The following is a 27,250-nucleotide window of genomic DNA, read 5'->3' as shown; positions in this document are numbered from 1 at the left end:
ACGAAAAAACCGCTATACGAAGAGACTCACGGAACGGATTAATTTCGTCTTGCGAAGCACCACTGTAATAAAATTAAGGAAGCTGTTTCTCTCCAAACAGCGGCACCGGTGGAGTAGCATACAGCTGCCACCTAACCCAAAACACGCGAGAGTTGTTACCTGTGGACCCCAGTGACACTCTCCTCTACAATCCCCTTGATCTTCTTAAACATGTTGGGGTACTTCTTGTAGATCCAGTGTGTGAGATCCCCACCATCGTCTAAGATCTGAAACACCAAACATGTTATTACTACCACATTCCTTTGCTACAGACCCAGCAGTTGGCATTCTGCACATGTGGTGGGTAAAAGGTTTTCCCCACTGGTGGATGTAGATATTCTTTGGAGAGAGTAAGGAAAGGCATATTATCGAAGGTGACATTGCTCTGTACATCTGAGAGTCCGACAGTGATCTGCCAGCAGGATTCGGCTGGCATGCATGTCTTTGGTATGGGAAAGCTAAAATGTAGAAGAGCTTTTTGAATCATGTGATCAGGAAGAATTTGTATAGCATCTGGGAGAAATATAAGAACCCGATGGAAAGGGAAATACTCCTAGGGCTGCTGCCAATGGAAGCTATTACAATCAAGATAATCAATATGGAGAGACAGTGGGTGACTTATGGAGACATACTGGACTTCTCAAGGAAGAAATAAGGAGCCAAGTAACAGATCTGTTACAGTACCACCAATTGTATGGTATGTTTAAACCAGTGGTGTCCAAACTTTTTTCAAAGAGGGCCAGATTTGATGAAGTGAAGGGCCATGAGGGCCGACCAAAGGGCCAAACAAAGTTGGTGACCTTTTTTTAGGATTGAAGTTGTTAAGCTTTTTTTACGATTTACATTGTTGAGGTTTTTTTAGGATTTCCCCCAGGAAATAAACTGCCACAGGGGCCAGATTAAACCGACCTGTGGGCAGGATTATGCCCCCAAAACAGACTTTGGACATGCCTGGTTTAAACTATAAAAGAAAAATTGACTTCTGGATCATAAAGTTCACAATTTGAAAGAGATTTATTAGTGAATAACGAAGAACTATTGTATAAGCTATTATTGGAGTGGGGAACAAAAGATGAACTGGTAAAAGCATCAATGACTCGCTGGGCAACAGACAAAGGGCATAAAATAGAATCTGACCTCTGGGAGAAACTGTGGAAGAAAAGATTTGAAATTTGCTGCATGCTACACTTTGAAGGAGAATTATATGAAAATGATTCATGGATGGTATTTAACACCGAGTAGAATAGCTAAAATGTATAAATTTGAATCTAATCAGTGCTGGAAATGTAAGGAAACAGAAGGAACTTTTTTCATATGTGGCGGGCATGCAAAAAAAGTTAAAAGAATATTGGGAAATGAGATATAATGAGATAAAAAATTGTTTAAAACAGCACACCCCCCCCCAAAAAAAACAAGAGGCATTCCTGTTAGGATAGTTCAGAAGCAGGTACCCAGGTGTCAGAACAACTTATTTATGTATGCAACGACAGTGGCTCAGATTTTGTTAGCCAGAAAATGGAGGTTTAATGAGGTCCCCATTTAGGAGGATTGCAGCTTAAGATGATAGAAAATGCAGAGTTAGCAGGTCTAAGAAGTGGAATAATAGAGCAAGAAGAACAGGTATTTAAAGAGGAGTGGGGATTTTTTTGCTGAGTATGTGGAAAATAATTGTACACATTGACAATGCTGGCAGCATTAAGGTAAATTCAACAGTAAAACATATTTTTAAAAGGGTGCAAAATTGGGGGGGGGGGAGAGACTGATTTAGATGGATTTACAAGAATATGCAGGAATTATGGGTAAATTAAAAGCACCTTGGAAGGGGAAGGAGGGAAGTCGTTGAATGGATGGGTATAATGAAAGATGTTAATGTGGAAATGTAAAACCTGAAAAGTTCAATAAAAATTATTTTGACATGTTGACATCCAGATTATGTCAAAAGAGACAGAAATTCCGGTACCTCAAATGACAAGTACCTTGGAACTGCTGGTCATAGAATGAAGCCAGAGGCTATCAATGGTTACTAACCATGAAGGCTATGTTCTCTACTATCAAGGCACTGAACTGGGAATTGCAGGTGGCTAGGTGATTTAGCAATATATCATCCAAAACCAATTTGAAGTCCTTATTTGGGGGGGGGGGAGTAGAGACATCACCTTGCCAACAAAGGTCCATATAGTAAAAGCTCTGGTTTTCCCAGTAGTGATGTATGGAAGTGAAAGCTGGACCATCAAGAAGGCTGATCGCCGAAGAATGGATGCTTTTGAATTATGGTGCTGGAGGAGACTCTTGAGAGTCCCATGGACTGCAAGAAGACCCAACCTCTCCATTCTTAAGGAAATCAGCCCTGAGGGCTCACTGGAAGGACAGATCCTGAAGCTGAGGCTCCAATACTTTGGCCATCTCATGAGAAGAGAAGACTCCCTGGAAAAGACCCTGATGTTGGGAAAGATGGAGGGCGCAAGGAGAAGGGGACGGCAGAGGACGAGGTGGTTGGACAGTGTTCTCGAAGCTACCAGCATGTGTTTGACCAAACTGCAGGAGGCAGTGGAAGATAGGAGTGCCTGGCGTGCTCTGGTCCAGGGGGTCACGAAGAGGCGGACACGACTAAACGACTAAAGAACAACAACAACAACATTGTGATATCAGTTTCAGAATTTTTAACCCGGCAATATATCATGAAACATGGTGTGTGTGTGTGTGTGTGTGTGTGTGTGTGTGAAAAACCATGAAGCCAGCCAATGTTTCTCTTGATTCTACAGCCCCTGTTAACACTACTGGCTCAGCTTTCTCCTGCCTCATGCATGGGGCAGCAAACCACAAGAACAGGCACTGGCAAAAATCATGATGTCCGGAAAACTGTGAAGCCAGCTAATGCCTCTACATAGCTCCATCCTTATTTCAGACATCGTGATATATCAGTGTGTTTAGTTGGTGATATATCACAATGTTGAAAACCAGGCAAGGGAGAGAGCAGCAGCCGCTGGTTCCCAGTCCTTTGCTCAAAGCACACCCCCTTCAAAATCATCTGATTAGTGGCCTGGGGAGACTTTTGCAATACAATGCTCATTCCTCCTTCCCAATCAGGGGTTGTGCTTGTTAATCTTCACTTAATTAAGAAGCTTGCATAATCTTTTTGTCTCTCCCTCCTCCTTTATGTGCACAAATAGGCCAGAACTGCAAAAATTGGCAAGCTTCCCTCGCACCCTTAGGAAGAGAAAGAACAAGGACTGCAGCCAAAACATGCCTGGTTCCTGTGGAGAAGAACGGGGTGCCCTTTTGCCTACACAAAGCACCAACTGGGCCCCATTCTGGTTGCCTCTTTCATTGCAATTCCAACTGATCCTTCCAATATTTATTGGTTTGGTTCACTTACATACCCCTCTTAATTTGGAAAAACTCAGAGCAGTTCACAAACCAAATCGTCAGGTGCCTAACCAGATAAAATCATCAAATCGTCGGGTTTTTTTCCCTTCTCATAATTTTTTTATTATTTTCTTTACATATTCTTTCTTATCATACTTTAAACAACATATACACGTTTTTGCTCTGCCGAGCTTGTGACTTCCCTCCCTCCCTTCAGATGGTATCCTTTATTAAATCCACTCGCCTATTTTATCTTTTCACCTCTTCTGTACATTGTAGGAGTTATTTCAGTCCTGCTAGTGTTTTTAAGTTTTTACAACTGTCCTTTAAATGTTCAATAAATTTACTCCAAACCATCAAATCATCTTGAACCTGAAAGCAGCAGCAAGTTAAAACAATGCCACAGGACTTTTACTGTCGCACCAGAACAGTCTAGAAATGCACACACATTCTGAAATAACCCAACAAAGGGGAAGGCGTTAAGAACAAAATATTCAGCAACCCCAAAAGCAAGCAAGCAAGCAGGAGACAATAGTATTATGACACTATTCCCCTATTCCCCCGCCCGCCAGCCTAACTCTCCCCCAGAATCACAGTTACCCCAATAACAACTGGTTCTAACCCAGCAGCACTGGGACTGGGAGAACCCCAACTCTTCTACCCAGAGGAATCTCCCTGCTCAAGAACACTTATGTGTAGAGAGCAGTGGTGGAGAAGAGTAACTCTGAACTGGGGCTTTTCTCTTTTCTCTTTTTATTTTTTATTGATACAGCAAGAAAAGAAAAAAAGAGAAAACACAAATACCAAATTACACACAGGGATAACAATAGACACAGAATTTTCTTAACAAACAGTAAGACATAAATTGGTCTTAACACTAAAGATCCAACCTCCCGTCTATTCCATATTTCGATTTTATATAACTTACTGCCAATACACACTTTTATCATAATTAAACTTTTTCCTTAATATATCTTAATTCTTATATCTGCCTTGCAACTATTACTGAAGTTCCTCAAACTGGGGCTTTTCTCCTTGAAGGCGGCCCCTTTGGGGAAAATAAACCCTTGGTTCCCTTTGCACCAATTATAGCAACACAACCTGGCACATTTTCCAGATCAACATCCTTTTCGTGTCATCCCTGCACTTTCCCTTCACAGGTAACGCCTGCTCTCTGGCTCAGCGGCCAGCCCAGTGCTCAGTACCCAGATGGAGATTCAAAGCTTCTTCAGGGGTAGCAAATGGTTTGCAGAATCACCCACCATGTTTTGGGCACTGGTCCGCCCAGACACACTTCATGCATCTGGCGTCAAGTTGCAACCTCCCAGCACGACAGCTATCTGCCATCCCTCACGAAGTCAGGCAAGGTAAGCTCTCTGGTGCTGCCATCTTCTGGCTCAAAACACACACATTCCTCCGTCACAGTTTGGAGTGAAACACAGTTTCGGAAACCAGCCAACAAGAACGGAAACCAGCCATAAACTGTGATGCTTTCACCAGTTCTGCAAACAGTGTGGGGACACAGCCAGGCAACCCAAAGCATATACAGTGGCACCTCGGGTTACATACGCTTCAAGTTACATATGCTTCAGGTTACAGACTCCGCTAACCCAGAAATATTACCTCGGGTTAAGAACTTTGCTTCAGGATGAGAACAGAAATTGTGCTCTGGCGGCGCGGCGGCAGCGGGAGGCCCCATTAGCTAAAGTGGTACCTCAGGTTAAGAACAGTTTCAGGTTAAGAACGGACCTCCGGAACAAATTAAGTAGTTAACCCGAGGTACCACTGTACCCTTATTTATTGTTTGCCTATAGAAGTTGTTTGCCTATAGAAGTTGAGAGAAGGACCATTATACCTTCCAGCACCAACAGAAACCAGAGAAATAAACTTCCACCGATCCTGAGTGAGTTGAAACATGCCTGGCTCATGCACCAGCATGAATGTGATACACCATCTATCTCTGCCCTGAGTTTTCAGCAGTGCATGAAAACTGTATATAATAATAATAATTATTATTATTATTATTATTATTATTATTATTATTATTATTATTATTATTTATACCCCGCCCTCCCCAGCCAAGACCAGGCTCAGGGCGGCTAACACCAGGTATAAAAACAACTGATTAAAATACAACTTAAAAACAAGATTAAAAGACAACATTAAAATGCAGCCTCAGTAGAAACTCAAATCAAAAACTTTTTGGGGATGAAAACGTCAAATCTTCACCAAGGCCAACTATCCAGACTGGTCCTACCCAGAGAAAAGCCAGGGAAGTCCCCAGATAGAGGGACCAAGAGTCAAAGGCTAATAATAAAAGATTGACACAACGGAGCTCCCTTTGTTGCTAATTGCCCAAATGCTGTTCTAGGGAGCAGAACCGGATTTCATGAACTCTGCCGAAGGTTCTAGGACTCACCATATTTGGCTGCCACCCTTCAACATTGACGCAGCGATCAATGCACCACCAGAAGTCATCCTCAGATTCTCCCTTCCAGGCAAAAACGGAGAATCCTGCACGAGAGATAAAGAGGGTACGCACTTCGGATGGCAACAGGCAGCTCATAGCATGGGAAGCTACACATGAAGAAAGATCACCTTAGAGCAGTAGTCCACTAAATGTTACTCAGAATAGACCAACTGAAATTAAGGGACCTACCCTAGTTGTGTCCATTTATTTCAATGGGTCTACTCTGAGTAATACTTAGTGGAATGCCACCCTTAGCACCAATGGCTCTTGTTTTAATCTTTTGTATGTTTTTACCGGAGGTCGGAAGTGCTTCTTAAAATCCCCCACCCCCGAAATCACTTCCAGCCATAGCTTTAATGCCGTATTTTTCACTCTATAGGACGCACTTTTTCCCCTCCAAAAATTAAGGGGAAATGTGTGTGTGTCCTATGGAGCAAATGCAGGCTCCTTGGCTTCAGTGAAAGCAACGCGAAGCCTCCGAAGCGCAGAGGGAGCGCTCCCCCCGCACTCCGGAGGCTTCGCATTGCTTTCGCTGAAGCCTGGAGAGCAAGAGGGGTCGGTGCGCACCGACCCCTCTCCTTCTCCAGGCTTCAGGGATAGCCGCCTGAAGCCTTTGGAGCACAGCAGGAACTTGTGCTGCGCTGTGAAGGCTTCGGGTTCCTTTTGCAGAAGCCGGGAGAGCAAGACTCTCCTGGCTTCAGCAGAGAGGGAGAGAGCTGCACAGCGCCCCTTCAGCGAAGCGGGAGGAGAAATGGAAGGGGTTCCGTTTCTCCTGCTGCTTCGCTGAAGGGGTGCTGAGCAGAGAGGGGGAGATTCCCCCCCCCCGTTCTCCCCCTCCTATGGTCCGGTGTGTCCTATGGTCTGGTGCGTCCTATAGAGCGCAAAATACTGTGTTTTTTAGAGATCCCGGCTAGAATTCTGACGCAGCCAAATACCTACCGCTCTCAGCCAGGGCAGCAGCTACTTCATTGAGGGTGGAGTAGATGTTGCAGGCAGCCCACCGGCACTGAGCACCCAAGGCACCAAGGGTTTCCATGAGAACCTGTAACGAGCAGAATCAGCGGTGGGTGGGTCTGGGATTTGCCATGCCTGCACAAATCTTCACACAAAAAGTAAATGCCACATCCAGTAATATTCAATAACACAGAGAATTTCTACCTATTACGTTCCCTTTTAAAAGCAGCAAACTACATGCACACCCCTGGATATATTTAAAGTATCATTAGTACGGTTTTTACTTCCTCAACCTGAAAGTACAAAAAAAACAACACACAGAAAGCCATACTTTGATAACTTCTAGCCAGTAATGCAATTGTCTCCAAAAGTTTAGAATCCCGACCCCGGTTTTGCTTCAGCTCCTTACTTTTCTGTCGAAAAAGTCTAACCACTCATATACTTCATGTGAATTATTTGAAGAGCAACTGTAATCAACAAATTACGCTAGTAGGATTACAAGACGTTTTGTAAGGAGAAATATACGAAGTGTTACAAAGCAGAAAAAGATAGAGATATTGGTTATGAGTTTGAAATGTAATAGGGAAAATAAGAAATGCATACTAAGAGATTAGGTTGGAAAATTTTCAGACAGGACTGATGGAAGTCAAAAAAATTGAATAAAATGCAAAAGTATGTTTAATCACTGTGGGAAAGGGTATGTTAAAAAACTACAGTGGTACCTCGGGTTACATACGCTTCAGGTTACAGACTCTGCTAACCCAGAAATAGTGCTTCAGGTTAAGAACTTTGCTTCAGGATGAGAACAGAATTCGTGCTTGGGCGGCGCAGCAGCAGCAGGAGGTCCCATTAGCTAAAGTGGTGCTTCAGGTTAAGAACAGTTTTAGGTTAAGTACGGAACTCCGGAACGAATTAAGTACTTAACCCAAGGTACTACTGTAATAACAATTTATATAAAAGAAAAAAGAAAAAAGAAAGTCTAACCCCCTCTTCTCATTACACATACTACAGCACTTTGCCAGGTACTGAAGCAACACCTCCATAAGCCCTCCATGCCCCATCACACGTCCAAAATTCTGGCTGGAAGAGCAGGCGATGAAATCAGCAGAGGAGAATGGCAGAGAGCAAGTCCAAGAAACAGCCTTAACAACCAGGGGTTGGATAACTTGGCTGAAGCAGCTAGAGCAACGAGCCGCGACTCAAGACAATTACCAGCCCCAGAGGATAATTGGGGCGGTGGGGAGGAAGATTTGAACTCTCAGCAGCATTCTTCATCCCAAATGCTCCTTAACAATCTGGAAGCAGTTGGAGGATGGATGGCAGCTAACAGATTGAGGTTGAATCCTGACAAAACAGAAGTAGTGTTTTTTGGGGGGCAGGAGGTTGGCAGTGTGGGGGACTCCCTGGTCCTGAATGGGGTAACTCTGCCCCTGAAGGACCAGGTGCGCAGCCTGGGAGTCATTCTGGACTCACAGCTGTCCATGGAGGCGCAGGTCAATTCTGTGTCCAGGGCAGCTGTTTATCAGCTCCACCTGGTACGCAGGCTGAGACCATCCCTGCCCGCAGACTGTCTTGCCAGAGTGGTGCATGCTCTAGTTATCTCTCACTTGGACTACTACAATGTGCTCTACATGGGGCTACCTTTGAAGGTGACCCGGAAACTACAACTAATCCAGAATGCGGCAGCTAAACTGGTGACTGGGAGCAGCCGCCGAGACCACATAACAACGGTCTTGAAAGACCTACATTGGCTCCCAGTATATTTCCGAGCACAATTCAAAGTGTTGGTGCTGACCTTAAAAGCCCTAAACGGCCTCAGCCCAGTATACCTGAAGGAGCGTCTCCAACCCTATCGTTCAGCCCGGACACTGAGGTCCAGCTCCGAGGGCCTTCTGGCAGTTCCCTCACTCCGAGAAGCCAAGATACAGGGAACCAGGCAGAGGGCCTTCTCGGTAGTGGCACCCGCCCTGTGGAACGCCCTCCCACCAGATGTCAAAGAGAAAAATAACTACCAAACTTTTAGAAGACATCTGAAGGCAGCCCTGTTTAGGGAAGCTTTTATTGTTTAATAGGTTATTGTATTTTAGTGTTTTGTTGGAAGCTGCTCAGAGTGGCTGGGGAAACCCAGGCAGATGGGCGAGGTATAAATAATAAATTATTATTATTATTATTATTATTATTATTATTATTATTATTATTATTACAAGCTAACCTCCACATTCCCTCAAGCATGGACTTTTTAATGTGGGGGGGGGGGAGCACATGTGAGTACGTGCCCATGCACAAGGCTGGCTTCAGGTTTCAGCAAACTCCACCTGTAGGCTTACCTGGAAGCAGAAGCAACAGGTGGCCATTTCAACTTCCCGCATGTACTGTCAGTCCCCTGGGGCACCATGGGAAATTAAAACAGCATTTCGCACAGGCTCATCTGCATGGCATGGGATGCACAGAGCAGGCACCAATGGGGCTGGGCACTGGGTATCAAAGTAGTTGCCAAAAGGTACCATGTGCCAGTGCTGGCCTGGGGTGAAGAAAAAGGTCTGGAAGCTCAGCTACCAGAGAAATGTAAGCCCCCTTAGAAACTGAGAGGCAGGGGATAAAATCAACCAAGTAAGAGGTGCCAGTTTCCTGAATAGAACAGTGTGAATTTCCATAGCCTCTGAAGCCTGGGTTTCAGAAGGCATCCAAAAACTTCCTGGAGAAATCGTGGCATTTGAGCTGTCTATTCTTCCCTCAATGCCACCATGTGGGATATCAGATATTTGAGCCAAGGTGTCATACTAGGCTTGTCACATGTGCTGGATGCCAACCACGGGTTGGACGGAAGAGCTTACAGCAGTCTGGGCTGTGATGTGCGTGCAGCCCACAATCTTGGCTCCAGCCAGCGGCTTCTCTCCCTGAGCTCGTTTCCTCAAGGCCATGAGCGCAGGCATTTCTAGGAAGGAAGAGGAAAAGAAATGACACACACGAAAATGGGCACAGATGCTCAAAACCCAAAAGCCAAGTAAATGTCAAGCAGGTGACAGCAAACATTTCCCCATATCGCCTTCAGCATCAAAAAGATTATCGCTTTAAAACAAAGCACTGCAAAGTAACCCAGGGGTGGGGTGGGGAATAATCTGCAAGGACAAGTCCCAGAAATGGTGTGAACGTTCAAGGACTCGCCCGCTTCCCACGTTACACAGATAATTAGGCAAGAAACAGTGGAATCCCAGGTCTGGAAGAAGCCCAATAAATTTTCCTGGTTCAACACCCTGCCCTGAAGCAGGGCATGTGTGGCCTAAAAGCTTCCCCAAGAAATGGTTCTCCAACAAAGGAGATTTCACCATCTCCCCAGGCAACTTCTTCCAAGGTTAAGCTCATTCTTAGAATGCAGCCATGCTAACTTCCACCTCGATGTGGGAAAAGAGACTGTCAGGCAACAATAGGGTTCACTTGGATCTGTAGAACCACAGCTTTGTTTTGCTTACACTGTGGTGAGAACCTTGGAATTAAAACTTAAAAGGTGACTTGGTTTGGCTGTTTTGTAACCCTAAATGGGTCTTCCATCACCAAACAGCTGAGCTGTTTGAAGAGATGGAACTTAAAATGATGGCAAACCAATGAAAGCTTTCTTGAGTTTTGTTTCATCTCAGAAAGAAACAATGGTACTGGTTATTAGGTTGGATGACAGAGTGTTCAGATAAGAGGCCTTCCACATCTACAGTGACCGGAAGTGATACTATGAGATTTGCTTAGTGGCCCATGCAAGCAAGAGCTATGAATTCCAAATGATCAAGAGCATTTGAAACAGCCTTACTTATCAAGATTTAAGGGCAAACAACACATTGCACTGCCAAATTTCATGACATTCATTTGCTAATACAGCACAACGCCCACTGTGTATGTATCCTCTCGATGCCCTTTCTCCCCTGCTAACGCCTCCTTCATTCCTCCTAACCCGGTGGATTATTTACAGTCTCTGGATTTGGCTGGAATAAAACAGGCTGAAGAAGGCAGGGGCATTTGCTGGGAATGGTTAAGCCTTCCAGTTCATTGGTCCTCCCCAATGTTAGGACTATATTTGCTTTGTAACACCTAATTCTAATTTACAGAGTTCCATTAAAATGATATTGAAGTCAAATGCCTGTACTGTTTTTTGAGACAACAATAGCAATTTGTCATTCTTCTGATTTCATGTATATTCAATGATCTATATGGAACAGGAGCAATTTTGGGGCGGGTGGGGATTCTGGGGAGATTCGAAGAGTCAGATCTTACTGCCACATAGTTGTGCCAGAAAAGGTGTCTACCCAAATGGCAGCAAGACCAAGATCTCTTGATCTAATGAAGTTACCCAGAACGGCACATCTCTCTTACCTTGCTCGGCAATTTCTATTTCCCGGCGCCCAAATTCAGCCTGCTTGATATTTTTCACGCAGAAGTCACTGCTGCCTTTGGTGTTCTTCTGCTGCTTGTCCCGGGGGGATGTCTCATCATCAGAGCTGTCTGTGTAGGAGGCAGCTGGAAGAAGATGCGGACATTTTTTATTATTATTATTATTATTATTATTATTATTATTATTATTTTCTACCCCGCACATCTGGCTGGGTTTCCCCAGCCACTCTGGGTGGCTTTCAACAGAACATTAAAAACAAAATAAAACTTCAAACATTAAAAACTTCCCTAAACAGGGCTCCCTTCAGATGTCTTCTCAAAGTTGGATAGCTGTTTATTTCCTTGACATCTGACGGGAGGACGTTCCACAGGGAGGGCACCACTACCAAGAAGGCCCTCTGCCTGCTTCCCTGTAACCTCACTTCTTGCAGTGAGGGAACCACCAGAAGGCCCTCGGAGCTGGACCTCAGTCTCCAGGCTGAACGATGGGGGTGGAGACTCTCAGAGAAGAGCAACACTCACAAGATCACAATCAAAGCTGAACATGCATTTGTCTCAGACCTCAAGTAAGAGACTACATGTGCTTCTTTTCCTTTGGTGACAATTTTGGATCCTACAGCACTGTATGAAAACATTTAAGCCAGATCGTAGAAAGGATTCAAGATGCATCGGGATCCTTCCATTACAAGGATTTGATCACCATTTCTGCAGGTCAATAATTAAGGTCTATGTATCCGAGGTTATCCATGCCTAAGAGACTCACTGCAAAATCTCTGCATGGTTCCTTTCACAGCCCTCATGTGCTCTGATGCCCACTTTCTCACTCACAATGCTCCAACGGCTTCTGCTTGGACCGACACCGACTTGGCCTCCTTGGTATTGAAAATGTTGGCAACTTGGACACCTCAGGTATTTCATCATTGTAAGAGTCACATGAGAAGACCCTTGGGACATCCATGGTAGCAGCACGTAACCTCTCCTCTCAGCAGAAAAGGGTCATACATGGGCATGTATGTGAATGTACAGGGTCATATCTGAGACTCAGCCTCCTGGATCTCTTTGTAGCTAGGGCAAAGTCGTGCTCAGGGGCTGGAGATGAGTCATAAATGGTCATTGTGACCTCAGGTTCCAAGGCAGGATGGAATCATATTGGCTCTCATGGCCAGACCCATTGGTTCCCTGCACTACTGCTGTATCACAGTTGCAAACCAATGGAACATAGGCCAAGTAGTCAAGGCGGCTTTGGAAAAAGCTCTCAAGGCAGACACCACCCTGTCAGCAGATATCTGCAATGTCTGGAGATATCACCCTGCCCTCTTTCTCTCTCTAGTTCCCTAGTTTCAAGATTGTCCCACCCTAGTAGTTTTCTCAAAGCAACTCCTGGCACACATATATTCTCAAATCTGCAATGAGACCAAATGGTGCAGATGCTAATGGGCATATGCATCCTTAAAAACTAATAAAAGTTACAGCAGACTTGCTGGATCAGACCAACGGTGTGTCTAGATGAGCATCCTGTTTGCTGCAACAACTAGGGACACTCACAATCAGCTCATGACAGCAACTGGAGTTCCCTGGCAGAGTGCCTCTTAACAAGAAAGAAGATTCCTACAAGATTCCTACAAGAAAGAAGATTCCACCTAAACATTAGGAAGAACTTCCTGACAGTAAGAGCAGTTCGACAGTGGAATTTGCTGCCAAGGAGTGTGGTGGAGTCTCCTTCTTTGGAGGTCTTTAAGCAGAGGCTTGACAACCATCTGTCAGGAGTGCTCTGATGGTGTTTCCTGCTTGGCAGGGGGTTGGACTCGATGGCCCTTGTGGTCTCTTACAACTCTAGGATTCTATGATTCTACATAGGTTACATCTCACCAACATGATTAATCTGCACGGGCAGGCCTATCCTCATTCCATGCATTTGCTGAATCCTCTGCAAAGCTTTCTAAGATGGTGCCCTTACCACACTGACTGCCAATTAGTTTCCAGGCCCAATTCAAAGTGCTATAAGCCTTAAACGACTCAGAACCACAAGAAATTGATTGATTGCCTGCCATGGATGTGATTGCTCTCCACCTGAAGGAACCGGCACGAAGCCTGGAAGCCCAGTTAGCCTCAGTGCCTAGAAACACATTTTATTAGCTGTACTTGGTGTCGTCATCATCATCATCATCATTATTTATTGTATTTATATACTGCCCTATACGTGGAGGTCTCAGGGCGGTTCACATAAAAAGATCACAATATATAAAATAAAAATAAAAGCAATAACCCAATAATACCTCCCTTCCCCCAAAAGAGCCACATTTTAAAAAGATATGGGATGTTGATCAGGTCAACCAAAGGCCTGGTTAAAAAGAAACGTTTCTGCCTGGTGCTTAAAGGTATATAATGAAGGCGCCAGGCAAGCTTTGCTGGGCATTCTACAGACAGGGAGCCACTGCAGAGAAGGCCCGTTCTCATGTTGCCACCATCCGGACCTCTTGAGAAGGAGGCACACAAAGGAGATATCAGGGTCTGGGTAGGTTCATGTGGAAAGAGGCAGTCCTTGAGGTATTCTGGTCCTGAGCCATTTAAGGCTTTATGGGTCAAAACTAACACTTTGAATTGGGCCTGGAAACTAATCGGTGGCCAGTGCAGTCGGACCAGTACAATAGCTATGACCATTTGTGGACCAGGAGAGCTTGGCAACCGTAGTTCAGGAAATGATGACTTCAAGTCTTGATTACTACAATGCGCTCTATGTGGGGTCCCTTGACCCCAGAAACTGCAGTTAGTGTCAGCACAACACACCCTCTGCTCAGAGAACTAAGAGGGTTGCCAATTTGTTACTGGGTCAAATTCAAGGCATTGCTACTGGAAGGCAAAGCCCTTAACTGCTTTGGATCAGTTGATCTGCAGGATCACCTTACCCCACATGTGCCCACTTGATGGATGTGTGAAACTTGTAATTTTCATTTTGCAGTTGTAAAAAACTGAACTTTTCTATGCTAGCACCTACACATTAGAACACCCTGCTGTTGACATTAAGCCAGCAGATGCATTCTCTGTACGTTTTCTGGCATCCACTTAAAACATTTTTGTTTAGGCAAGCTTATACAGCAGCGTTTCTCAAATTTGGGTCCCCAGCTGTTGTTGGACTACAACTCCCATCATCCCTGACCACTGGTCCAAAAATACACAAAGCTGTTGACATGCTTTTCTTTTCTACTGTTAATTTCATTTATCCTTAAATGGTTGGTTGTTTTTTAACTGTTTTTCCTGATAGATTGAATATTTTATGTAAACCATTTAGAGGTTTTATTACAATCAGGCGGTATGCACATTTTTTTAAATAAATAAATAAATACTGTCTGAATCCTAGCAAGGTGGGAGTCTTGGTAGGAGGGTGGTTCGTGTATCCAGGAAACTGATGTATGACCTGCCCCATACGGGTCACAGTGTCTCTGAAATAGCAGGTGTATATGCGAAATGTGAACATGTTAGTGGGCTGGCTAATCTGGAATTTATTGGTTTGAGCTGCTTTGATTAGTTTGCTGGAGAATCAGCAAGTGCTGATTTGTTTTGGAATAGTTAATAAATGAGTTGTTTATACTTTTCTGAATATTACTCATTCTTAAGCACTAGTTGTGAATGTGGTGTCTTTCCTGGAAGAGCTAAACAATTCATAACAAATGAAAACCAAGTAAAAATGGAAGAGCAGGCTGCCAGTAATTCATTCCGAAAGCCTACACTGACCAGAACAAAGTCAGGACGCCAGTGTCTTGTATTAATCCCTGTCTTCATCTTCTGTTTTTGAGGATATTAGAACATTTGGCTTTGGCTACACAGGAGCTGTTGTGCTGAAGCAGAGGGAACACAGACATGCAGATGCCCACTCAAAATCTGAAACTGCCTCCAAGAAGAGCTTAGGAGAAACAGTACATACCAGAGCTGTAGCTATCCGTTGACGACTGAGAGATGGATCGGGACAATGAACGGCGGCCAATCTTTGTGGGGCGCTTGTTGAATTCTTGCTTTTGGTCCGCAAACTGGATCTGTCAAGAGAGAAGCCCAGATTGAGCAAAGGGAGGTAAATTTAAAAGGCCAACAAATGCAATCGTTCTGCTGAAGTTAAGGAATAGTTGCCTGTATCAGTAGTTAAGACTGGGTTGCAATTTCTTCAGCATTAACCTTCTTTAGTGGACTTGTTGGTGTGGGTGCTTCAGCCCCCTTCCAAACACAACTGCCTTCCATTTTCAATGCACAGGCACACAGGAGTCTCATTCTAATCCAAATGTTTCTCCTTCCATTAAAACCCTTGTTAAGAGTTTCTTGCCATCACAGACATTTGCTATGATCCCAGTCATGCCAGAAGTCTGATACTTGCACCAAACTGTGTTGACATTTCTCTCCATTCCTGCACAGGTCTACTATCTTAAAAAGGTGGCAATTAGCAGGGTTTCTTATGCTTAGGAATTCAAAATACTTTTCAAGCTTTGCCTGCAGGGAACTTGGGAAGGGATTTTTTTAAAACGTTAACCACAGTTCCAGACAATCTGAGGAGTGGAGCAAAGACTGCCCAGGGGCGTCCTCTACAGATGGACAGGGTGTTAGGACCTGTGTGACATTAGTATGGCCCAAAAGTATGGTATTTAGTTGCAGGGTGGGAGTAAAAGAAAATGGCCAGGAGACATGCCCAGGAGACAGGAAAATGGCCAGGCCTTGGAGGTGGACAGAAACTACTGTTCCTCACAGCGGACAGAAACTACTGTTCTGTTCAAAGTGTTCCTGGCACTCTAGATCAAACCCCTCTCTCTGTGCCAGGTGGTAAGAAGCTACATGGTGGGGACTCAAAACAGTTTTGTGCTACAGATATTCACTATGAAGACAGCAAAGACACCAAAACCAAGCATTTTCAAAAACCAAGGCTGTTTTGGTTAAACCTAAGCTTCCAAACCACAAATGATTTCCAAAGAGTCAGAAGCTCAAACACACACACTTTCCAGTAGACTGCTGCCACACCAACACCTGAAAATTATTTGGGGAGAACCTCCAATATTATCACAGAACAAAACATGTCATGACCTAGTGGTGACACGGCTGAACGTCAGTTTTGAAAACATGAACCATGGGTCCAATGTAGAAATAAAGTTGTTTAAAAGGAGGGAGAACTGAAAATGGCAAAAATCATGCAATATAGCAAAATATACGCCCCAGATAAAATGTCCTTTCTTTCACTGCCTATAAAGATGGTGCCAGACAAGACCTTCTTTGGAAGCCTTCAGAACCGAGGTGGAGGCACCCCAAATTTGGAATGTCCTTTCCAGGATTGTTTTGGTGGCACAAGCTTTTTAAATTATGTTTTTACCACTGTTATAAATCTTGCTTGGCTTTGGTTTTAAAACACATTCCTGCCTTTTTAATGTTGTTTTGTTACATTTTTTATTTGGTTTTAATTTGTTATGAATCGTTAGCTGTTCCGGGGACCTCTGGGGGTTCGAACAACAGGAGAGAACGGGGACAGTCATACATTACTTAGGCTCTGAGCAGGCGCAAGGAGGCATGTGCTACATTACCATCGGTGTCCGAAGAAAGTTGCCGGCATGCCCAAGAACCAACAACTGAACTAAGGACCCATTAAGTGTCTTTTTAAACCCTTCTGTATATAATCCACAAAATGGTTGTGCCAATGACACACAAGGACTGAAAAAAAACTAGTGTAATCACAGAAGGCAGGGCAAATCTCATGCAAATGTAGGAAAGTAAGGCCCTCATTCAACATAGGCAACGGAGAGCGCACATTTGACACCCACGTGAAACAGGATTCCTCAACAGGAAATTGAATGCCACCTGTTACAATCAAATAGGCTGCTTGAGACTGAAGGGGGGAATAGAGCAGGATGGGCTAAGTAAATTCAGTTTTTAGAAATCAAGCAGATTTCTATCAAATGAGTAAAAGAGTGGCAAAACACACACAAAAGCAAGCATTTATACCACTCTGCTCACTCCTGCACCCTTTTGACCAAAGGAAAACCTCCTTCCTGTCGAAGTCACAATAATGGTTCTATTCCGGCAGCTAAAGGCTTTTCTTGCAGTAACCTTGCAAAGTTCACATTGTCTACTTTTTCTGAAAATAAAAGTATGTCTCTTGAAATTCACGTATCAGTCAATGCAGGCTTCCTCAACCAGATGTTTTTGGCCTACAACTCCCATGATCCCTAGCTAGCAGGACCAGTGGTCAGGGATGATGGGAATTGTAGTCTCAAAACATCTGGAGTGCCAAGGCTGAGGAAGCCTGAGTCAATGGAATCAACCCAGCAATAGTTCTAGAAGGAACAGTTTAAAATCAGACTTATTCCCTTGACCACAAGGGGTCAGGCCTCTAATAATCCTTAACAATCCTAACTACTGCTGAAAAATAAATAAATGCCAACATTACCTTTCCTTTAGAGCCACTAATTCCTTTGATTAGGGCCACTAATAATGAATGGCAGTTCAATATAAAGAAGTATTTTTATTTACAAAACAAGACATTTTAGGTGGGTGAAAAGTAGAATTTTATTCACACTATATAGCATCTAATTTCCCTTAAATCCCTCTTTCGCTAAGGACATTTACAGTATGTGCTCCTTGTGCAAAAGCCCCATTCATGAGAAATCACAGCATTAATCCACCATCAACAAAAAGCAAGTCTTCCAACAGTTGTTGAAAGCCACTGAACACGATTCTGTGGCAGCATGTGCACAAAAGGGTCCAACACATTCCTGTGCCCTTTCTGGCTTTTCAACACAGCTGGTTGCCCATTTTAACACCACCTTTGCACTGGTGCCTCCCTTACATCCGGAGGTCAAACAAAATTCTGTCCCCCCAGATGCCACCTTCCCCATGCCCTTTGACTGGCAATTAGAAGAAGAAGCAGAGACTTGGGCACCTGCCATGCCATATCTCAACAGGGATGCTGCTTCCGAGATCTCTGGACGCTCTTCTGCAGAATGTAGTGACGTACTGGGTATATAAGGGATGAGGCAGTCTCTCTAGCAGCCTGATCCCAAGCTGTGTAAGACCTTATGCATTAGTATCAAAACTTTGGACTTGGACCAACAGCTGATTGGCAGCCAGTGGAAATCCCACAAACATGTTGCATGTTGGAACTCGCTTGCTCCCAAAAGCAGCCCAGATCTACTGCACTGGCCGTAGCCTCTGAACTGCCCTCAAGGGTAGCGTCACATAGAGCGCATTGCAGTAATCCAGCCTCAAAGTTACCAATGTGTGGAAACTACGGTCAAGCTGTCCAGATGCGGGAACAGTTGTAGCTAAGTCTGCACCTCCAGTGGCATTCAGTATTCTGAATGCAGAATCTCTGTGGGGAAGGGAAAATACGTGGCCCTAAAGATTCAACCGTCATCTGAAGAACATCTTATGGCTGAGACTCCAAATGGCTTTGCCATCAAGATTAATGCCCAGGACTAACTTAGGTCCATTAATTTCAATAGATCTACTCTAAGTAGGACTAGCAGTGGCTACAGCCCAGTCATTTACCACTATAAGTGAGCAATCTGGCAGGTGGCTGTAAGCAGCACCAAATAAAACCACTTCCCAGTGCACACAGTCACACAAACCCCTCCACTCTGCATTGACCCACTCAAAAAGGAGTTTTTAGCAAGGCCAGCTGAGGAGAGGGTGGATGTGAGGGGGGGAAACTAGTCAGGCAACCACAACAGCCTTTGAGATAATCATCATTTGATGATACTCCTGCTACTGGAGTTTTAATCTGATTGCATTTTTATTTTAAGGCTGCCATATAATTTACTTCATCATTTTAGGTTGCCTGTATTATTTCCCTCCTTTTAAAAAGAGAAGCAGAATATGTGGGCAAAACAAGATGCATCATAATTTAAAGGTCCCATCATTCCCTGACCACTGGTCCTGTTAGCTAGGGGTGATGGGAGTTGTAGTCCCAAAACATCTGGAGGGCCGAGTTTGCCTATGCCTGATTTATAACATAGAAAACAACTACTTCACAATATGATCGTCAGCAACCCAGAAAGTATAAAAAATGCAACTACATAAGAACACAAATCATTGCCAAGATATTACTACAAACACACCTCTTACATATGTACCTTATGTGTGTATACAAACTCAGTATCACTTGGTGTGTCTCTTGCTCTCATGCTCTGCAAATAAAAAAAAATTATTTTGATACTATACTAAACTACATTGAAATGTTTAAATGTTTCTTTGATTGCCCTTGAATCTTTCCTCCACCTTTGCCATCGTCTCCTGCCACACCCTTCGAGAACCACTAATCCCGTGGGAACAAGCAAAGCCTGCTAGATCCGGCCAAAGGGGTCCAATCCAGAACAGAATCCTGTTCAACTGCCTCTAGCTGTTGACCTCTGCAGTCAGTCAGTGTAGACCGGCATGGCCAAACTTGGTCCTCCAGCTGTTTTGGAACTACAACTCCCATCATCCATAGCTAACAGGACCAGTGGTCAGGGATGATAGGAATTGTAGTCCTAAAACAGCTGGAGGGCCAAGTTTGGCCATGCCTGGTGTATACAATTCTAAGTTGGATAGAACAAGTTCTGTTCTAATTGGCATAAGACAGAACTAGACCTTTAAAATACGAAGCTTTCCTTTTTAATCTGGTTGACTTTATTTGTGCAGATTTTTTAAAATGCAGCAATTTTTAATTACGATGCAAGCTTCAGTTGCACTTTAGCAGCGTCATTCAGCTCATGGAAACATTAGGCCCCTCGACACCCCCCCCCCCGAAAGAGAACCTGACCTCAAGAAGAAACAGCACTCCCTCATGGTAATATAAATGAGTGGCCTCAGTTTCAATGACCAGGTCTCCTCCAGCCATCCAACACCAGTTGGAGTAGAGACACCTGTTGGCCAAAGGGGACCAGTTTCATCCCTTGAAAGACGCAAACCTATTTCGCAGGCGAGTTAATTTTCTGCAGGGCAAATTCTTAAAAGGGCGCACAAAGTGCAACTCGTGAGCCTGACTCGCTGCGATCAGGTAAGCTCCGCTTACACAACTCTGCAAATCGGACAGCCATGAACGTTTGAAGCTAGATGCTAAATTTACCAGGGGGTGACAATGATTTCCATATTCCAGGGTGGACCCTCCTCTTCCTCCTCCGCAACCAGCAGGCCCTACACTATGCTATCAGCTCTCCGCCAATGCGCGGTGCTTAGGAATGCACCTTGTTCTGAGAGGATACTGTTCCAACCAAGGGGTCTGGTCCACCTTTCCCCTCGCGGCATACTGTGGGGATGCAGGAGGGTAGTTCTAACCACCACCGCTATTCTCAGCTTTATGCTTCTGCCCTTGAGGAAAAGAGAGCTGAAGACTAGGGCTGGAGCTCTAGCTGCCTCCCAAAGTAATGGGGAAGGCAGGCAGAGCTGCAGCCTCCGCTCCAGGAAGAAACGGAAAGGCTTCCCCTCACCTGGGCTTTCATCCCCGAGTCACCGTTGACATTGTACTTCTTGTGCTTCGGCATGGCGTTGCTACCTGGAGCTCTCTCGCCAGCCCTGCGCAGTCCTCCCAGGAGAGGCGGCTGGCCATCCCCTTTATACCTCCTTTCCCTGCACCAGTGACCCTGTCTGCTCTGGTTTCAACTCTCTTGCTCGGGGAGGGAAGATAGGGTAGAGGCGGGAGGGAGGTTGTGAGAGGTAAAGAGGGCTCCTTCCTCTTGCCTGGTGGCCTCAACTCTCTCTTCCAGGGCTCCATTTGGCAGGGAAAGAGCCCACAGCTTTAATGAATTTCTGCTGCTTGTGCCTGGCGGAACAAAGCTTTGCTGGTCTTCTCTCTCTCTCTCCCTCACCCCATTTTCCCTTCTCCTTTAATTGTTGTTTTATCGTGTTCCCCTCACCTCAGAACCATTAAGCTGCGGTTTCTAACATGGCCTGGCTTGTGCGCGCACAACAATGGCTCATTTATGTAACCAGAATATTTCCTTGCCTGCTATAATTAACTTGCTAATTAGGTGCCTTTAAATTTGAGGCTCTCTCCACCCACCCCTGTTTCCACAACCTCCCTTTCCTCAGCCTCAGATTAAGTTTAAACAGAGACACATTAGAACCAAGTTAACTAATGAGCAGCTAAAACAATGAAGGCATTTATTGGCCAAAGTGTTGGTTGAGGGTTGTTGGGCTTTTTTGCAACGGTCGAAAAGGTCGCTTGCCCTTATTGCAGTTGCAAGAAAATTGTGTCCTTCAGAGACGCACAAGCGTAATGCAAGGAAGCCACAGGAGACTAAAATAAGCACACGGCTGTTTTTCTTCCCAGTTCTGACACCTCCTTGAAAAGAAAAGGGAAAGAGGAAGACCAAAAGTGCCCCCAAATCCAACTATTCTGGACAACAGCCATACGAGAAATATGTAAAATAACTAAGCAAGTATTAGACACCACCCCAGAATTGGCCCTACTAAACATCTTCCAAGACAGCAATGCCCATTTACACCACAAAGAACTCATAACCCACCTACTTTCAGCAGCCAAAAACACCATAACCAGACACTGGAGAGACCTGTCAGGAGTAAGCATGGACCAATGGTACCAAATAGTATGGGAAACAGCCCTACTAGAAAAATTAACCAATAAACTGAAACTGACACGGGGACAAATAGAAGAAGACGTCTTCACCCCGGTATGGCTCCCCTTTATCACGTACACAGCCCAACAAGACAATGACAAGAATCCACCAACAGCATACAAATCAGTATGGCTAACCTGATCCAAAACACTCACCCACCCCACTCACACACGAAAACAAAGATCACCACAGCCAATCACAAACAAACAACCACACCATAGGCCAACCCCAACCTCTCTCACCACCAAAGGAACACAAATGAACAGCAGAGAACCGGCACGAGCAACGCTGACACCAAACCCTACATACATTAAGCAAAATAGAAACATCGCCACCCGACCCCACCCCCATCCATCTTCCCCCCTCCCCCCCCACTAATGTCTCAACAAATGAAACTAATCTGTAAAAATGTTACATGGAAAAAATACGAGAGACATTACACATACTTCTGTAAAACAAGAAAATCTTTAATAATAATTAAAAAAACAACTATTACCAAAAAAAAAAAAAATACTTTCCAAGAAAAGACCGCATCACCTGTGATAGTGCCTGGATGTGGACTTCAGTCCAGGGACTGAACCCGGTGGTGTCATAGGAACGTAGAAAGCTACCTTATAATTAGTCCATCCCCTGGTCCATCTAGCTCAGTGTGGTCCACACTGGCTGGCAGCAACTCCCCTGGAGTCTCTCCCAGTCATGTTGTGAGATGCTGAGGCCTGAACCTGGGATGTTCTGCTTGCAAAACAGGTGCTCTATCACTATGCTACTGTCCTTCCTCACTACAGCCCCAGCTGCACAACGAAAGATATGAATGACACCAGGTTGGGGAAGTCTGCACAATGGTGTACCCAGAATACTTCTGGCGCAGGTGCAGAACTCTGCATGCGCCACAACCTACAGCCATACCACCATGAACACACTCAATCTCATAACCTGTGCAAAGCAAAGAGCGCAAAAAACCCACAAAACTCTTATTCCCCCCCCCCAAAAAAAGAAAAAGTGGTGCAGACTTTTCTTCTTGAGGCTGCTAACTAGTGACTCTGCCAATTTTGCAGCCAAGGACGCTTGAGAAATTCGCCAGAGAAAGTCCCTCAAGTTGTGATCTACAAATAAGACCCAACCATTTAAAAAAAAAATAATAATCCTGCATGTGGGAAGCCTGATCTTCTACTCCCAGCTATCATGCACAGGGAAGAATCTCTGGCACACAGCTGCTTAGGAAAAGAGTGAGATATGGAGGAGTCAGGTTCAAATCATCTTTCAGTCAGTTCTCTCCCTCAGCCTCCATTCTCCATCTCTAAAAATAGATCTGTTACCCACTGGACTAGATAGGTCCAACGTTAAATACAGCAAGACCATGAACTAAGAATTTTGCACACAAAGTACCACTTAACAGAGATAGGTGATTGGTGGTCTGCAGGAGGCACCAAAACCCCCCCACAACTTATTCTGACACATGGGGCCCCAATGAAGACACAGAAGAAGAAAGCTAACTATTTCAACTGTTCAGAAAACCAACAATGAATCCATGTGTATACTGGATACACTTCATGGTATTATCTCAGGTGCATTCTGGTAAGGCAAAGAGCCACCTGTCTCCTGAGGTAGCAAACCTTGCAGGAACCATGTTCGGTTTCCCAGTTGCCTTCACCTCAAGTCAATCACTCTAAAGTCAATTAACTCTAAAACGTAAAGGACCCCTGACAGTTAAGTCCAGTCGCAAACGACTATGGGGTTGCAGCGGTCATCTCGTTCATCTCACAGGCCGAGGAAGCTGACGTTTGTCTGCAGACAGTTTTCCCAGGTCATGCGGCCAGCATGACTAAGCCACTTCTGGCAAAACCAGAGCAGCGCACGGAAACACCGTTTACCTTCCTGCCAGAGCGGTACCTATTTATCTACTTGCACTTTGACGTGCTTTCAGACTGCTAGGTTGGCAGGAGCTGGGACTGAGCAACGGGAGCTCACCCTGTCGCGGGGATTCAAACCGCCGACCTTCCGATCAGCAAGCCCTAGGCTCAGTGGTTTAGACCACAGCGCCACCCGCGTCTTAACTCTAGGGGATGCCAAATTGGTGTGCTAAATTAGATTCAAACAAACTGCAAACACGAAACAGTTTTGTAACATTTTAAATACGAACAAAAAAATCATTTTAGTAATGGCATTTGTGGACTGCACTTTTACCTCAACTGATGGATGCCATCCTAGGTTACAAGTAATATATATTTGCAAGGGCAAGATAGGAAAATATAAACAGTAAGGTCGGGGGGGGGGACATAGGAAATACAGACATAATTATGTTATTTAAAGTGGCCATTCTCTCCCCCCCCCCCAATACTATGGGAGTGCAGAAAAAGCATCTAGTGCTCTCATGGCCTGGAGTGAGATGTATAAGGGACCTATATCAGAATATAAAGGGATGGGCTGAGCTAAGCAGGAGATTTTGGGTGGCATATTTTGCTAGGGTGAACTTTACCCACTAAAGTCAGCAAAAGTTCATGTACAGCAAACAGTACAAAGTCATGTTTAATTTTGGCTGCCCGCAGCAAATTATTCTCTGTCCCTGAGCAACAAGGCTCAGTGAAAGGAAACTGGCCAGCTATCACGAAGGGAAAGTTCCCACAGAATACTATTAACATCCGTAAGACAGAAAGATGGCCAGCCTTTGCTCAAACCTGGTTTTGTATCGAAAAATGTTTCTGATGGCCATTGTTCTGGGCTTGGGCGGAACCTTCCATTTCGGATTCCAAGTCTCTATGATCAATTTTACTTCACCGTTCGTCAAGAAGTTCATCAACGATACCTGGCTGGAGAGATACAACGCTCCCATTGATGACCAGACCCTCATGCCCCTATGGTCATTCACTGTGTCTATCTTCAGCATTGGAGGACTGACGGGAGCCTGCCTCTCAGGGTATCTGTCTGCAAAATGTGGAAAAAAGAACTGCATGATATTTAACAGCCTCTTCATGTTAGTAGCTGCAGTGATCATGGGAACCAGCAGAATAGCAAAGTCCTTCGAAATGATTCTCCTTGGACGACTCCTGTATGGTTTTAATGCAGGTTTGGGCGTCTGTATCCAAGGTCAGTACCTAGCAGAAATTTCTCCTAAGCACCTCCGCGGCTTGACCAATGTCACTATTGCAGTTCTAGCAAACCTGGGGAAATTTCTTGGCCAACTGATGGGACTCCACGAACTTTTAGGAACGGAGTCCCTGTGGCCTCTACTGTTGGCCAGCAGCGGAGTCCTAGCGCTGCTGTTGCTCATCACAGTCCCGTTCTTCCCTGAATCTCCGTCATATCTTTTAATCCAGAAGGGAGATATGGAAGGCTGCTTGAAATCTCTGAAACAGCTCTGGGGTGAAGGGGACCACAGAGCAGAGGTGAATGATCTGTTGAAGGAGCAGGCAGCCACAAAAGAAGCAAAAATTATGAGCGTGCTGGAGCTCTTCAGAGATCGCTCCATGCGATGCCAGATATACCTGCTGATCATAGTGGCAGGTACACTACCAGTCAGTGGAGTCAGTGCCATCTACTTCTACTCTTTTGATGTGTTCCGTACAGCCGGGTTTAGTGAAGAACTCAGCCCCTACGTCACTCTAGGGATCGGGGCCTGTGAGCTCTGCTCAACCATTGTGTGCGGCTTCATCATTGAGCGTGCAGGCAGACGGACACTGATGCTGTGGGGATACGGTCTCATGATAGTGACCTTGGCACTCCTCACAACTGCTCTCTCCCTGCAAGACAGAACCTTCTGGATACCATATTGCAATGTTGCTCTCATCTTCCTCTACATCGTTCTCTATGGCGTGGGGCCTTCAGGAACCACGTTCCCCGTCATAGCAGAACTCTTCACACAGTCATCGAGACCAGCTGCATTGGTCATTGGCGTAACACTGCACTGGGTGGAATTGTACTTGATCGGGATGCTGTTCCCTTATTTAGTGAGTCATCTGGGCAACTTCTGCTTTCTTGTTTTCATGGGCATCATGACAATCTCATGGGTTCTCCTCTTCCGGTTCCTTCCAGAGACAGAAGGCAGGTCGCTCACGGACATCCAGATGGAATTCAATCATTTAAAAATGGGAAAGAATACGCCTGAAGATCTTGAAAACTGTACAAAACTCTAGAAGGTCAGAAGGATGGGGCTTGCTGCTCTAACAGAATGGAATGTAGCAACTGGGGTGGATAGCAGAATTCAACAGGTCCATTACAGTGGTGCCTCGCAAGACGAAATTAATCCGTTCCGTGAGGCTCTTCGTATAGCGGTTTTTTCGTCTTGCAAAGCAAGCCCACTGACAGCTTAGCGGATTAGCGCTATTAGCGGTTTAGCGGCTTTTAGCGGATCAGCTGATAAGCGGCTTATCATCGGATCAGCTGATAAGTGGCTTAGCGGCTTAGGAAAAGGGAAAAAAAGGGGGGGAACCCGCAGGAACTCGCAAGACATTTTGTCTTGCGAAGCAAGCCCATAGGGAAATTCGTTTTGCGAAGCGCCTCCAAAACGGAAAACCCTTTCGTCTAGCGGGTTTTTCGTCTTGCGAGGCGTTCGTCTTGCGGGGCACCACTGTATTTCAAAAGACTCTGCTGAAATCAGGGTTTCATTGAAGAATAATGTGGTATAGCCCTCTTCAGAATGTAAATTCAAAAGCATGTAGGGCTATTTCAGTCTTGAATACACACACACACACACACACACACACACACACTATTAAACCTCATACTTATTCCCTTTTAAAGGCTGATACAGGGAGAAAACCCTAGATTTAATCTGCGAATAAAATGAAAGATGGCCATTGCTGGTTCTGCAAAGAAAATGGGGGGCACTGGCACCATATGTGAAAGAAATGTCTCAAAACAGAAAGCATTTGGAATATTGTGACTGAAGTGAGCAATGAATCTTTTCAGCTTCAAGTAATAATGAACTCATTAACATACTTACTTATGTGAGGTATATCAAATCAAATATAGATAACGTATATATCTCAGGATTTTCTCTTAAACACGTTATGCTATGAAACAGTCTAGGAATTGGTTAATAAATAAATACCATGGATGCTATATGCTAAACACCAGGAAGACAACAGAGTTGATTAGGAAAATATGGAGCCGGTTGGGAGATAGTAAAACTGACAAATGAAACTGCAGGAAGAATATAAGGATTATTTCAGCTGGGAGCAACTGTTAACTTGGGGCCAGTTTACCTGCAAGATCATGCCCGTTTGACCACTTCAATCTGTGGAACTAGCCCTGTTACAGCTGCCACATAATGCTCATTCCGTATAGGTAGGAAATTGATCTTTTAGTGTAACTTTGGAACTCTCTGCCTATTGACATCAGGCAGCCACCTTTGCTGCATACTTTTCGGCACCTGCTTCAAACCTTTTCGTTTACACAAGCTTATCCAGACATGTAAAGATGCTGACATGTTTCAGTCTTTTTAAGTGTTAATTTTAATTATCTT

General features: G+C 44.7%; 1 protein-coding gene and 1 pseudogene across 3 annotated transcripts in view; one reads left to right on the top strand and one right to left on the bottom strand.

Moving 5' to 3' along the window:
* Positions 1-27,250, bottom strand: part of AHCYL2 (adenosylhomocysteinase like 2) — a 101,182-nt gene that overhangs the window by 22,162 nt on the left and 51,770 nt on the right. Inside the window, exons 2-7 of one of the 2 annotated variants that reach the window (XM_081879907.1) lie at positions 15,129-15,237; positions 11,189-11,332; positions 9,664-9,764; positions 6,815-6,917; positions 5,825-5,919; positions 160-266 (exon numbers count right to left, since the gene is read on the bottom strand). In XM_081879907.1, the coding sequence (XP_081736033.1) occupies positions 160-266; positions 5,825-5,919; positions 6,815-6,917; positions 9,664-9,764; positions 11,189-11,332; positions 15,129-15,237 (659 nt within the window). Of the gene's footprint in view, positions 1-159; positions 267-5,824; positions 5,920-6,814; positions 6,918-9,663; positions 9,765-11,188; positions 11,333-12,034; positions 12,285-15,128; positions 15,238-27,250 lie in introns of those variants that run through there. The other variant, XM_081879908.1, reaches the window with a different exon arrangement.
* Positions 24,154-25,996, top strand: LOC309351131 (solute carrier family 2, facilitated glucose transporter member 11 pseudogene; annotated as a pseudogene). The gene has a single exon. The product of its transcript is annotated as a solute carrier family 2, facilitated glucose transporter member 11 pseudogene (transcript).

The sequence above is a fragment of the Podarcis erhardii genome, assembly GCF_964252035.2.
Source record: "Podarcis erhardii genome assembly, chromosome: 10".
Lineage (NCBI taxonomy): Eukaryota > Metazoa > Chordata > Lepidosauria > Squamata > Lacertidae > Podarcis > Podarcis erhardii.
Note: the sequence above shows the minus strand (reverse complement) of the source record. Positions and strands in the feature narration are given on the sequence as shown.